General features: G+C 43.5%; 1 protein-coding gene across 1 annotated transcript in view; it reads left to right on the plus strand.

The window, feature by feature from the left end:
- Positions 1-15350, plus strand: part of dcc (DCC netrin 1 receptor) — a 1002879-nt gene that overhangs the window by 647370 nt on the left and 340159 nt on the right. The window contains exon 10 of the mRNA XM_072252112.1: positions 3937-4085. Within this exon, the coding sequence (XP_072108213.1) occupies positions 3937-4085 (149 nt within the window). The remainder of the gene's footprint in view (positions 1-3936; positions 4086-15350) is intronic.

Consider the following 15350-nt stretch of genomic DNA (forward strand, 5'->3'; position numbering starts at 1 on the left):
ATTTTTATATGTCGGAGTCTTCAGCCTGATGGTAAAATGTCAAAGAGAATGAAGGATAGGTGGGACCCTTGATAATAGTAAAAGCTCTGCATAGGCAGTGTTCCTGATAAACATCCCCAATGGATGGTAGGGTGACCCCAATTGTCCTGTCAGCCATTCTCAGTCCCTTGTAGGGCCTTCTGGTCTAATGCTCTGCAGCTCCCGTACCAGCTGGAATGTAACTTGTCAGGAGGCTCTCAATGTAAAATGCAGTTAGGATGGGTGGAGGGAGCCTCTCTTTCCTCAACTAGCTTAGGAAGTGGAAATGCTGCTGTGCCTTCGTATTCAGGGAGGTGATATTAAGGGTCCAGATGATGTAATCTGAGATCTGAACTCCCAGGAACTTGGTGCACTTAACTCTCTCCATGGAGGAGCCATGTATTCACAGAGGGAGGTGGTTCTTCTGCACCTTCTTGAAGGCCACAATCATTTCCTTTATCTTCGCCATGCTCACACTTCGGTTGTTCTTCTCACACCAATCTACCGGCTGCTCCACTTCTTCTCTGTGCTCTGTCTCATCATCATTGCTGATGATGTGGCCAACCACCGTTGTGTCATCCACAAACTTGGTTCCAATTAGCATGTGGTAGAGCCACACAACAGCTTGAAGATATCCTATATCTCTACGTAGATAGATCCGATACTGCCATGGATAAATGTATCTGCCACAGTTGAATGGATGATGAATAGATCATATTGGGTGTTTTTGTGCACCTCATTACAAGTAGTGAGTAACTGAAGATGTCAGACAGTGTTGGGGTCTGTGGGACCTCCTTCTAAATATTATTATCCAAATCATAGAGTCATAGAGAACTTCAGCACAGAAATAGGCCCATTGGCCCATCTGGTGCATGCCAAACCATTTTTTCTGCCTAGTTCAACTGACCCACAGTTGACCATAGCCCACCATACCCACCCCATCCATGTACCTAACCAAATTTCTCTTCATCAATCCCACATCCACCATTTGCACTGGCCACCTTGGCCCACACTTGTACCACTCTCTGAATAAAGAATTTCCACCGTCAGGTTCCCCTTAAATATTTGATCTCTCACTCTTACCCCATGAATATCCTCCCCTTCCTCTGATTTTTGATTATGTTCTGCATAAAAATCTCCTGAAGTTCATTCCTCTCCTTTATATTTTGGAATTAGAAGTTAAACTGAAAGGCAGTACCTTGAGGATAATTATTTTTCTTGCTAATTAAAATACTCGCTTGGAAATGTGCTTGTTAGTGTGATGGAATGTCATTACCAGTTGAGAGAATGGGATCCTTTTCTGCTTATTCATTTGGGTACTTAGGAACTAATTGACTAATCACACTCGATTCTAATTTTCAGTTGTTAGCCCTACAAATCATCCCAAACTAATTGGGTAAAATGCTCCCTTTTTTATTGTAAGCCCCAATGAGAAATTATTTTGAGAAACTTCAACTGAGTTCCCAGCAATCAAGGGCTGAATGTAATGAGGAAATTTAATCTAATTGGCATTGCTTCAGACAGCCCATAGGATGCTAAGGTGAAAAATAGACTGCTGGGAGAGGAAATTCAATCCTGGAGATATAAAGCTACCCAACACATCGTTGGCACCAGCCTGCCTGCTATCAAGGACATATATACAGAAAGGCGCCTGAAAAGGGCCAGTAACATCATGAAGGATCACTCCTACTCTGTTCATGGACTGTTTCCCCTCCCACTAGGGAGGAGGCCACGTAACGTTCACACCAGGACCTCCAGACTCTAAAACAGTTACTTTCCCCAAGCGGTAAGGCTGATTAACACTTTCAACCACTAACCCACCGCTCCACACTCCCAACCACCACTACTTTACCATTTCCTGTCAGTCACCTTGTGTACAGACACTCCTGTGCCTAGCGTCACTTTATGGACATACAATCAATCTGTGTGTATAAGCTATCTTATGTATTTATATTTATTGTGTTTTCTTTTTAATTTTTATGTTCTTTATTGTTTTTATTTATCTTTTGGTGCTGCATCGGATCTCCTTTACACTTGTGTGCTGGAAAGGAAACTTGAACCTTGTGCAGAGGGGTGGGGATGTTTTGTGTCAAAGGGCAAGAAACATGAATCTGATCCCTTCTTTAACCAATATGTGGTTCACGTACAGTTCTGAGCGCCTTTTGTCTGATATCTATTGTACAGTTGATAGAAATGATTCAATGTGGAAATTGGTGAAATGGCAAACAAAAGTGGCAGAGTTATTAGAACTACTACCTCATAGCTCCAATGATCCCGGTTCAGTCCTGCCCTCCAGTACTGTCTGTATGGATCTGCTCGTTCGTTCTGTGAATGCCTAGGCTTCTACTGTGTGTTGTGATCTTATTTCACATCTCAAACATGTGCAGGTTGTTCAGCTGTTGACCATGGTCAGTGAACATAGATGAGTTGTAGATCCTGGTGAGAATGGATGGGACTGTGGGGAGAATGAAGTGGGTTACAAAGGATGAGTGTAAAAATGGGTGTGTGGTGAACTGTATGGACTATGTGGGCTGAGGGGCCTTTTTCCATACTGTATGTCTCTAAAAGCAGGAATTGTACTTCAGGGCATCCATTGTCACAGAGAAACAGAAATAAAAGTCTAAACGTTCTAGGCAGAGAAAAACAGATAAAAGGGTAAATATTCTGGGGTGGAAACTTTCATCAGAAGTCCAGGGTACCAGATATTTTACCTGCCTTTCATCTCTCTAATACCAGTCCAATGAGGGAAAATCCCTTTGAAACCTACCAAATATTGACAGGCCTAGATTGAGTGGACGTGGAGAGGATGTTTCCAATAGTGTGGAAGTCTAGGACCAGAGGGCATAACCTCATAATATATGGTCATCTCTTTATAACAGAGATGAGTAGGAATTGCTTTAGTCAGAGTGTGGTGACTGAAGAATCCATTGCCACAGGCAGCCATGGAGTCCAAGTCACCAGGTATTTATAAACCGGAGGTTGATAGATTATTGTTAGTCAGGATGTCAAAGGTTACAGGGAGAAGGCTGCAGAATAGGGTTGAAAGAGATAATAAATCAGCCATGATGGAATGGTGGAGCAGACTCAATAGGCTGAATAGCCCAATTTTGTGCTCGTATCTTAAGATGTTGTGGTCCAATTATGCACTTTTATTATTATTTTACAATTAGTTTTACATTTGACACCACTATCTTCGTTTAAAGTAAATTTATTATCAAAGTACATGTATATCACCATACATAACCCTGAGATTCATATTTCTGCAGGCATACTCATTAAATCCTTTAACCTTAATATGATATAACCATGAAACAGCAACATCAAAGGGGGACAACCAATGTCCAAAAACCGATAAACTGTGAATAAAAAAAAAAGAAAGTAAATAAATAAAAATAATAATTAATAAATAAATAAGCAATAAATATTGAGAACATGAGCCGTGGAGTCCTTGAAAGTAAGTCTACAGGTTGTGGGAACAGTTCAGTGAGGGGGCAAGTGAAGTTATCCACACTGGTTCTAGAGCATGATGGTTGAAGGGTAATAACTGTTCCTGAACCTAGTGATGTACCTCCTTTCTGATGACAGCAGCGAGAAGAGAGCATGACCTGTGTGATGGAGATTTTTGATGATGGATACTGCTTTCCTGTGCACATTGCTCCATATAGATGTGCTCAATGGTGGGGAGGGCTTTACCTGTGATGGATTGGACTGTAGACACCACTTTTTGTAGGATTTTCCATTCAAGGGCATTGGTGTATTCATACTAGGCTGTGATGCAGTCAGTCCATGTACTTACCACCACACATCTATAAGATTTCTCAACGTTTTAGGTGCCATGCGAAACCTTTGCAAACTTCTAAGAAAGTAGAGGTGCTATACTGATTTCTAAAAAATAATTTGTATTTCTTTTCTATGCAGTACAAGTTCCAGGACCAGCAGAAAATTTTAAAGTCATCCCCATTTCACCAAGCTCCGTTTTAGCATCCTGGGAGCCACCTGCCTACGCCAACAATCCAATCCAAGGTTACAGGCTGTTCTGGGCAGAGGACAATGGCAAAAAAGAACAGGTGAGCTCATTTTAAAATTTCTGCAGATACTGGAAATTCAGAGTAACACACACACAAGATGCTGAAGGAACTCAGCAGGTCAGGTAGTGATGTTTGAGACAAGACCCTTCATCAGAACTGAAAGGGAATGTGAGAGGGTGCCCATGTGGTGTAGTGGTTATCACAATGCTATTACACCTAGGGGCGTAAACATGAGGAAATCTGCAGATGCTGGAATTTCAAGCAACACACATAAAAGTTGCCGGTGAATGCAGCAGGCCAGGCAGCATCTTTAGGAAGAGGTACAGTCGACGTTTCGGGTCGAGACCCTTCGTCAGGACTAACTGAAAGAAGAGCTAGGAAGAGATTTGAAAATGGGAGGGGGGGGGGAGATCCAAAATGATAGGAGAAGACAGGAGGGGGAGGGATGGAGCCAAGAGCTGTGAAGTTGATTGGCAAAAGGGATATGAGAAGATCATGGGGCAGAAGGCCTAGAGAGAAAGAAAAGGGGTAGAGGGGGAAAAACCCAGAGGATGGGCAAAGGGTATAGTGAGAGGGACAGAGGGAGAAAAAGGAGAGAGAGAAAAAGAATGTGTGTATATAAATAAATAAATAGCGGATGGGGTACGAGGGGGAGGTGGGGCATTAGCGGAAGATTGAGAAGTCAATGTTCGTGCCATCAGGTTGGAGGCTACCCAGACAGAATATAAGGTGTTGTTCCTCCAATCTGAGTGTGGCTTCATCTTTACAGTAGAGGAGGCCGTGGATAGACATAATCAGAATTGGAATGGGACGTGGAATTAAAATGTGTGGCCACTGGGAGATCCTGTTTTCTCTGGCGGATAGAGCGTAGGTGTTCAGCGCTACGATCTCCCAGTCTGCGTCGGGTCTCACCAATATATAGAAGGCCGCACTGGGAGCACCGGACGCAGTATATCGCCCCAGCCGACTCACAGGTGAAGTGTCGCCTCACCTGGAAGGACTGTTTGGGGTCCTGACTGCTGGTAAGGGAGGAAGTGTAAGGGTATGTGTAGCACTTGTTCCACTTACAAGGGTAAATGCCAGGAGGGAGATCGGTGGGGAGGGATGGGGGGGACGAATCCCATCATTTCGGATCTCCCTCTCCCCCTCCCACTTTCAAATCTCTTCCTAGCTCTTCTTTCAGTTAGTCCTGACGAATGGTCTTGGCCTGAAACATCGACTGTATCTAGTCATAGTCACAGTCATAGTCATACTTTATTGATCCCGGGGGAAATTGGTTTTCATTACAGTTGTACCATAAATAATTAAATAGTAATAAAACCATAAATAGTTAAATAGTGATATGTAAATTATGCCAGGAACTAAGTCCAGGACCAGCTTATTGGCTCAGGGTGTCTGACCCTCCAAGGGAGGAGTTGTAAAGTTTGATGGCCACAGGCAGGAATGACTTCCTATGACGCTCTGTGTTGCATCTCGGTGGAATGAGTCTATGGTTGAATGTACTCCTGTGCCCAACCAGTACATTATGTAGTGGATGGGAGTCATTGTCCAAGATGGCATGCAACTTGGACAGCATCCTCTTTTCAGACACCACCATCAGAGAGTCCAGTTCCCTCCTCACAACATCACTGGCCTTATGAATAAGTTTGTTGATTCTGTTGGTGTCTGCTACCCTCAGCCTGCTGCCCCAGCACACAACAGCGAACATGATAGCACTGGCCACCACAGACTCGTAGAACATCCTCAGCATCATCCGGCAGATGTTAAAGGACCTCAGTCCCCTCAGGAAATAGAGACCTCTTCCTATAAATGCGGCCTGGCCTGCTGCGTTCCCCAGCAACTTTTATGTGTGTTACACCTAGGGGCGTTCCGGAGCTCGGAGATCAATTTAAGTGCCTGTAAAGAGCTGGTATGTTCTCCCCACAGAATGCAGAGGTTTTTGACAGGTACTCCAGTTTCCTCCCATGGTCCAAAGACGTACTAGTTAGGTTAATTGGTCATTGTAAATTGTCCCATGATTAGGATAAGATTAACTGGAGTTGTTGAATTGCTGAGGAAGTCTGGCTAGAAGGGTCTACTCCGTGCTGTATCACAAAATATATAAATAAGAATGTGAGGGGAAGGGAAGGGGTATTAGCCAGTACGCGATAGGTGAGACCAGGTTAGTGGGAAGGAGGGTGGGTGTGACATGGGGAATGATGTGAGAGGTGGAAGAGGGAGGTGAGCTAATTTAATGACTTGAACTGTCACTTAACAAGTTGGATGTGGTTTCTCATCAAATTCTGCTAATGTCACCTTTAGTGTACTTGCCATCCCTCTACTGATGCTGAACCAGGCTGAGTTTGACTACCGTCTGCATCTACCAAGATCTTAAGCAACACACATGCAAAGTGCTGAGGGAACTCAGCAAGTCTGGTTGCATCTATGGAGAGCAACAAACAGTCAACATTTTGGGTCAAAACCCTTCAGCAGGACTGGAAAAGGAGGGGGAAGATGGGGGAAGGGTAGGAGAATAAGATAGAAGGTGATAGGAGAAGCCAGATAGGTGGGGGAGGGAGGATGAAGTAAGAAGCTGGGAGGTGGTAGGTGGAAGAGATAACAAGCTAAAGAAGGAGGAATCTAATAAGAGATGAAAGGGAACCACAAAAGGAAGGGAAAGAAGAGGGGCATCAGAGAGAGGTGATGAGAAAAGAAGGGGTGATAGTGTAGCCAGAATGAGGAACGGAAAAGCGAGTAGGAGGAGGGGAAAAATTACTGGGAGCTGAAGATCTCAGTGTTCATGTCATCAGGTTGGAGTCTATGCAGACAGAATATAAGATGTTGTACCTCCAGTCTGAATTTGGCCTCATATGGCAGTAGAGGAGGCCATGGATACACATGTCACAATGGGAATAACAAGTCAAATTGAAATGGGTGGCCACAAGGAGATGATTTTCAATTCTCTCAGTAAGACCAGGATTGATTTGATTGGTCATAAGACCACAAGAGCATAAGATATAGGAGCAATATTAGGCCATTTGACCCATTGAGTCTGCTCTGCCATGTCATCATGGCTGATCCAATTTTCTCCTCAGCGCAAATCTCCTGCCTTCTCCCCATTCCCTTCATATCATGACAAATCAAGAATCTATCAATTTATGTCTTAACTATACCCAATAACTTAGCCTTCTCAACTGCCTGTGGCAACAAGTTCCACAGATTCACCACTCTCTGGCTAAAGAAATTCTTCCTCATCTCCCTTCTAAAAGGACATCCCTCTATTCTGAAGCTGAGTCCTCTGGTCTTTGACTCTCCCACCATAGGAAACATCCTCTCCACATCCACTCTATCGAGGCCTTTCACCATTCAATAGGTTTCAATGAGGTCTCCTCTCATTCTTCTGAGTTCCAGTGAATACAGGTCCAGAGCATCAAACGCTCTTCATAACATCTTTGAATAGTTATGTTGGTTGTATGAAACAGCATTGTACTTCAGCATAAACACAAGATTCTGTAGATGCTGGAAATCCAGAGCAAAACACACAAACTCTGCAGTCAATATTTCGGACTGAGACCACAATGAGGGGTCTTGTCTTGAAATGACTCTCTAATGCCTGTCCATAGATGCTGCCTGACCTGCTGAGTTCCTCCAGCATTTTGTGCATGTTGTACATCAGCAGACAGCAGCTACTGAAAAGCAACACTACGTCAGGATGTTCTATGCATATTTCTGTAGTTTCTTTACCCTACAATAACTACATGGTACTGAAGTTGTCAGGGTTTGATTGAATGTGGTGTGGGGCCGAACTGCTATAAGGGAACAAGCTCGATAAGCAGCTGTACTCATTTTTGAACACCTCCACTGCATCAGCCAAAAGTGGAATTCCTATTCTCACTCCCGTTCCAACATGGCAATCCAGGGCCTCCACTCCTGCCATGATGAGACCACTCTCAGGGTGGAGAAAGCAACGCCTCATAGTCCATCAGGGTAGCCAACAACCTGATTTCACCTTTTGGTAAAAAAAAATAATTTTCCCTCCTCCTTTCTTTTTTTTCTGTTTCCCACTCTGGCTTCTTATCGCTTCTCCTCACGTACCTATCATCTTCCCCAAGTGCCCCATCTTCTTCCCATTCTTCCATGGTCCACTCTCCTCTCCTATCAGATTCCTTCCTCTCCAGCCTTTTACCTTTCCCACCCACCTGGGTTCACCCATCACCTTCTCGCTTGTACTCCAATCCCTCCCCCAACATTTTTATTCTGGCATCTTCCGCCTTCATTTCTATTTGTGGAAAAGGTTCTCATCCCAAAACATCAACAGTTTTATTCATTTTCATAGATGCTGCCTGAACTGTTGAGTTCCTCCAGCAGCTTACCCAATTTTCCAGTGCATTTATAAGCATCCCAAAAAATGTTGATGCTCTTACATAAAATGCTTTTGAAACACAGGCATCCAATGTTCAAGTCAAACTCTCAAGCACGATTCAAACAGCTGAGCAGCAAACCTTGCATTGCATGCCGGAGGCAGTGTGGGGGAGAGCGGAGGCACGAGGGGTGCATAGAGTCCATGCTGGGTTGGGGGCTGACTCCTTTCATCAGTGCTGCTCTCCAGTGTTTGTTCAGTGGAAGACAAGCTGGACTGTGCTTGACTGCAGCTGTACTAATGTGTGATGAAGACTGCTGAGGTCTTGTTCTGGACAACAACATCCTGCACCGTCAATCTACATAACATGACTCTCAGGGACTTGGCCTATATTATATATTTGTATGTGTGACAGTTGGTACTGTATGTGATATATATTCCTTGGGCTGTGTGTGACTGTTGGTACTGTATTTCGCATCTTGACCCCAGAATAACATTGTTTTGTTTGTCTGTATTCATGGGTATTCATGTATGGTTGAATGACAATTGAACGAACTTACCTACATCAAGATGATAAGACACATTGATTGAACAGTGCTCAACTTACAATCTATCCACTATTTTCCAACCATTATTCCTGCACAAATATCCCTTTAACATAACATACACAGAATTTATGTTAACACCAGAATGTGTGGCAACACTTGTGGGCTTCCTCAAGCAGATCCTTGGGTGTGTAGGTAGTTAACACAAATGATACATTTCACTGTATGCTTCAATGTACCTATGATAAGTAAATTAACCTGAAATAGATCACTTTCGATAAAATGATATGAGGCATAGACGGAGATGACAGCCAGAGATTTTACATATTAGCCAGAGGATGGAAATATGATGAGGCATAACTTAAAGATGATTGCAGGGATGGGGTTGAGGAATGTGAGGTGCAGGTTTTTTTTACACAGAGAGAGATGGGGGAATAGAATGCACTGCCGGGGTGGTGGTACAGGTAAATACATTAGGGACTTCTAAGAAACTCTTAGATAGGCACATGGATGATGCTGAGGATGTTCTACGAGTCTGTGGTGGCCAGTGCGATCATGTTTGCTCTTGTGTGCTGGGGCAGCAGGCTGAGGGTAGCAGACACCAACAGAATCAACAAACTCATTCGTAAGGCAAGTGATGTTGTGGGGATGGAACTGGACTCTCTGACGGTGGTGTCTGAAAAGAGGATGCTGTCCAAGTTGCATGCCATCTTGGACAATGTCTCCCATCCACTACATAATGTACTGGTTGGGCACAGGAATACATTCAGCCAGAGACTCATTCCACCGAGATGCAACACTGAGCATCATAGGAAGTCATTCCTGCCTGTGGCCATCAAACTTTACAACTCCTTCCTTGGAGGGTCAGACACCCTAGCCAATAAGGATGGTCCTGGACTTAATTCCTGGCATAATTTACATATTACTATTTAATTATTTATGGTGCAACTGTAATGAAAACCAATTTCCCTCGGAATCAATAAAGTATGACTATGATAGAAAACTTGAGAGTTATGTGAGAGGGAAGGTTTAGACTGTGTTTTAGTGTTCTAAGTTCTATGTTTAAAAAAAATACTGGGCCTTTCACCAAATCACTTTAGTGAGCTACTTTTGAAGTACTGTCACTGTTGTAACATAGTAAAATGCAGTTGGTAAGTTATGCACAGCTACCTCCCATAAAGAGCAAAGGTGAATGACACAATATTAGGCAATGTAACTTGAGGAAATTCTTCAGGTCACTTTAGATTTAGATTAGATTATGAGGACACTCAGTCCTCGTTTATTGTCATTTAGAAATGCATGCATTAAGAAATGATACAATGTTCCTCAGAGTGATATCACAAAAAAGACCAGGACAAACCAAAGACTGACACTGACAAGACCACATAATTATAACATATAGTTACAGCAGTGCAAAGCAATACCATAATTTGATAAAGAGCAGACCATGGGCACGATAAAAAAAAGTCTCAAAGTTCCGATCGACTCCCGATAGTCCCCGATAGCAGGCGGCAAAAGGGAGAAACTCTCCCTGCCATAAACCTCCAGGCGCCGACAACTGCTGATGCATTGGAAGCACCCAACCGCAGCCGACTCTGAGTCCATCCGAAAACTTCGAGCCTCCAACCAGCCCTCTGACACCGAGCACTGAGCACTTTCTCTGCCGAGTGCTTCGACCCTGCCCCGGCCGCCAAGCAACAAGCAAAGCCGAGGACCCGGGGCCTTCCCCTCCGGAGATTCTGGATCACACAGTAGCAGCGGCAATGAAGAAGGCATTTCAGAAGTTTCTCCAGATGATCCTCCATACTCTCATGTCTGTCTCCATCAAATCAGGATTGTGCACAGCACCCCACTTGATAAATAACAGATATTCATCACCTGAGTGGCCACTGCACGCTGCATCGCGCCGCCATCTTCTCCAGACTTGGAAGTCAGATTGGGTCTCGGCCCCTATACCACAGAATAACCATGTCAGCACATTGTCTGTTTCTTTCTAAAATCCTTTCCACTGAAGTCAATTGAATGGATTACACAGTCAGAATATGTCACATCGTTCTGATTCATTGGTGTGTAGTTCTAGTGATGTTTAGCGATCATCAAGATCTGCGTCGCCAGCAGGATAAATTAACTCTTGTGCTCAGGTGTCTGGAATGTGATTTAACCGTAGTACACCACCTAAGCTTGAAATGATAAAGATTAGTTTTATTTGTCACATCTGGCTGAGTCCTGCAACAACAATCCAATCCTCACTCAATGTCAGCATGACCGAAAGACTAATTATTGACGATAGGATTTGAAAACCAGAGGTCCATCAGCCCATCCTCACTGGGGGAACAGAGATGAGGAGGGTCAGCAACTTTGGATTCTTTGGTGTTATCATTTCAGAGAATTTGTCCTGGGTCCGGCACAAAGTGTCGTCACAAAGAAGGCAAGGCAGTGCCTCTACTTTCCTAGAAGTTTACAAAGATTCAGTGTGTCAGCTGAAGCTTTAACAAACTTCTATAGATGTGCAAAGGGAAGTATATTGACTGGCTGCATCATAGCCTGAAATGGAATAGAAAAGCCCACAAAAAGTAGTGGATACAGCTCAGTACATCATCGATACTTTGATAATAAAGTTACTTTGAACTTTTTGAACTTTGATATACATCGAAACATACAATGAATTGCATCGTTGGTGTCAACAACCTGATTAGTCAATGCATTAAAGTTTATGGGATGAAGGCAGGGGAATGGGGTTGAAAGGGATAATCAGTCAGCCATGATGGAATGGTGGAGTAGACTCGATGGGCTGAATGGACTAATTCTGCTCCTATGTCTTATGGTCTAAACACCGCAGTCTGAAGATGTGCTGGTCAGCCTCAAGTGTTGCCATGATTCCAGCACCAACTTAGCTTGCCCACAAGTTATTGACCGTAATGTAGCATGGGAGGAAGCCAGAGCACTCGTAGCAAATAAACGCTGTCACGGGGAGAATTTACAATCTCCTTACAGACAGCAGTAGGAACTGAACTCCAACTGGTGATCACGGGCACAGTTTAAGCAATGCACAAATCACAACGTTACCGCGACGCCCATAGCCGGGGTGTTGACCGCACTGGCAAGAAAAGACCAGATAATTGTAAGCCTCTCAAACCAATCAAAATAAGCCAAGGCACCGAACAATGTGACAAGCCAAAAATAATCAGAACTTGTCAAGTAACTAAAATTTTAAAATCGAGTCCAAACAGTGCAGACACCAGCAGTCACTTGCTGCTCTGAGACTTCTGATGTGCTTCCTAATGCTTCCAATTAGATACTTGGAGATCGCTTACCTGCCCCAAATACCAATCCTGAATCAAACGCCGATGCCTATCTGCAGTTAGCGGCCACTGTTCACCTTCATATGCATATATCTAATATTCACTGCATATATCTAATCAGTCAATCAAGTGGCAGCAACTGAACCCATGAAAGCATGCAGACATGGTCAAGAGGTTCAGTTGTTCAGACCAAGCATCAGAATGGGAAAGAAATGTGATCTAAGTGGTGCAAAAAAACTAAAAAGAAATCTATTAGGCGGCAGTTCTGTGTGCAGATTTCTGCACCTTGTTAATGAGAGGTCGGAGGAGAACGGCCAGACTGGTTCAAGCTGACAGGAACATGACAGTAAATCAAATAAACACACGTTACAACAGTGGTGCTCAGAAGAGTATCTCTGAAAGTACAACACATCAAACATTGAAGTGGATGGGCTACAGCAACAAAAGAGCATGAACATTGAGAAATACACTCAATGCCACATTTTTACGTCCCTACTTACCTAATAAAGTGGCTACTGAGTTTATGTTAGTACTAGTGAGAGTGTTCCTATTTTTAGTCTTCATTGAGTTCCTCCTGTCGTGGGTTTCCTCCTTCTCTTAACTCTTTATCATTTATTGATGTGACAACACCTCACCCCTGTCCACATTCATTGTCCCCGGTAAAGCAAGGATGTGATGCTGGGGCTTTATAAGACATTGGTCAGACTGCACTAGGAGTATTGGGAGCAGCTTTGGGCCCCATATCTAAGAAAGGATATGTTGGCATTGGAGAGGGTCCTGTGAAGGCTTAACAGAATGATCCCAGGAATAAGAGGATTAACATGTGAGGGTCATTTGATGCCTCTGGGCCTGTACTTGCTAAAGTTCAAAAGAATGAGGGGGGATCTCACAATAATCTAATGAAAATTGGAAGTTAGAGTGGACATGGAGGGAATGTTTCCAATATTGGGAGGGTCTAGGAAGCCGTGAACTAGACTAGAGATGGAAAATCTTCCTGCTCTAAGCACCAGTGGTGTAATGGAAGAGTGAGAGAGAGAGAGTCAGTCTGTCTCTAGAGGGGGAGGGCACAGCCTCGGAATCCCTTTGGAACAGAGATGAGGAGGTATTGTTTTGCCAGAGGGCAGCGAATCTGTAGAATCCGTTGCCAGAGCTGGTTATGGAGGCTAATCCCACTGTTGGAAACATCCTCTGCCCATCCACTCTCTCTCGGCCTTTCAGCAGATGAACAGTTGGATATATTGAAAGAGATCCTGATGAACTGGGGTTCAGAGAATTTGGAGCACAAAGACCAATGTGGATCTGTTAGACGAAATGGCTTGTTATTGTGCTGCAAGTCCCATGTAATGGTGCATAATTAAAGAGCTCAAAGCAAACATTGCAAATATAGCATTCATCTAAATTGGTGTCTCACTTGCAAACCATCAGCCAGATGGATGGGATATGGCACACCACATGAACGATAATCCAGCAACAAGAAACAAGCAATAAGCAGGCTGCAAAGTGGTTCTGACTCACTTATCAAATGCATCACATTATTATCCACATGGTCCATATGTTCACTGTCTTCCATGAAACTCCAGAGGCAGATGGAAAGCAGGGATTAAATAAGAGAAGATTTAGAACAGATAGAACATGGAACATCAAACAGTACCTCACAGGAACAGGCCCTTTGGCCCTCGATGTTGTGCTGAACCAAATAAATTAGTAATCAAATGGCCAACTAAACTAATCCCTTCTGACTACACAACGTCCATATCCTTCCACTCTCCTCACATTCATGTGTCTATCCTAATGTCTCTTAAAGGTCTCTAATGTACTTGCCTCTACCATTATACCGGCAGTGCATCCCAGGCACCCACCAATCACATCTCCTTTGAAATTACCCTCTCTTACCTCAAATACATGCCCTCTGGCATTAGACATTTCAACCCTTTATAATTATAACTCTTGCTTTGGCTAATGGTTTAATGTATGGGGTGATCACCCCTGGCCTGGCCAAACTTAAGAAATCTCGTTTGAGTGGATGCTGTGCGATATGCCCCTGTTACAAATCAGTACCACGAAATAACAAACAGTACACAATATGCGATTAAACGATTGAGCTTTATAATTCTTAATTTGATTATATGGTTAGTGAAGAAAACAGAAAAAGGGCCCATTCTGATGAAGCAGTCTTTTACACAAAGTTGGAGCTCACTGATAAGCCGATCGTCCACTATCGACCTTCTCCGATCCTCACTGCCCTTTGGACCGTCGCACCAACTCTCTCCATTTGCATCTTCTCTCCTCAGCTCTCCCCGGCAAAAGACTGTGAAAATTTCTCTTCCAGACTCACAAGAAAGAACAACATTTCTCTCACTGGATAACCTCCACATTCCAAAACCCCATTATCGTTAGTCATAACCCAAACATTGCTGCTACAGAGAAGCCATTACATTAGCAGTGAAACATTACAGGGAGGTCATTACATTAGCAGTGAAACATTACAGAGAGGCCATTACATTAGCAGTGAAACCTTACAGCGTGTTACACTTGGAAAAAAAGAATTGTCCGTCTACTCTATCTATGTCTCCCTAAATCTTATAAACCTCTGTCAGATCTCCCTTCAGCCTCTGGTGCTCCAGACAAAAGAAGCTGTCCAACCTTTCATGACAGCATATGCCCTCTAATCCAACTCAGGAGGTAACATTGCAGAAATTCAGTGTTAAGAATCCAGCATTTTTTTTAGAAATAACAATCAAAAGCAATTCTTTCAATCACAAACAAGAGAAAACTTGCAGATGCTGGAATTCCAAGCAACACGCACAAAATGCTGGGGGAACTCAGTAGGCCAGGCAGCATCTATGGAAAAGAATACAGTCAATGTTTCGGACTGAGAACCTTCAGGACTGGAGAAGAAAAAAGATGAGTAGAGTTAAAAGGTGGTGAAAGGGAGGGAGAAACACAAGGTGATAAGTGAAACCGGTAGGGGAAAGAGTGAAGTAAAGACCTGGGAAGTTGATTGATGAGAGAGATACAGGGCTGGAGAAGGGAGAATCCAACAGGAGAGGATTGACACGGCTAGTTCAGTGATATATATTTTATATACACTTTAATGATAAAAACGGCAGAGTTTGTC

Source organism: Mobula birostris, chromosome 3, assembly GCF_030028105.1.
Source record: "Mobula birostris isolate sMobBir1 chromosome 3, sMobBir1.hap1, whole genome shotgun sequence".
NCBI classification, from domain to species: domain Eukaryota; kingdom Metazoa; phylum Chordata; class Chondrichthyes; order Myliobatiformes; family Myliobatidae; genus Mobula; species Mobula birostris.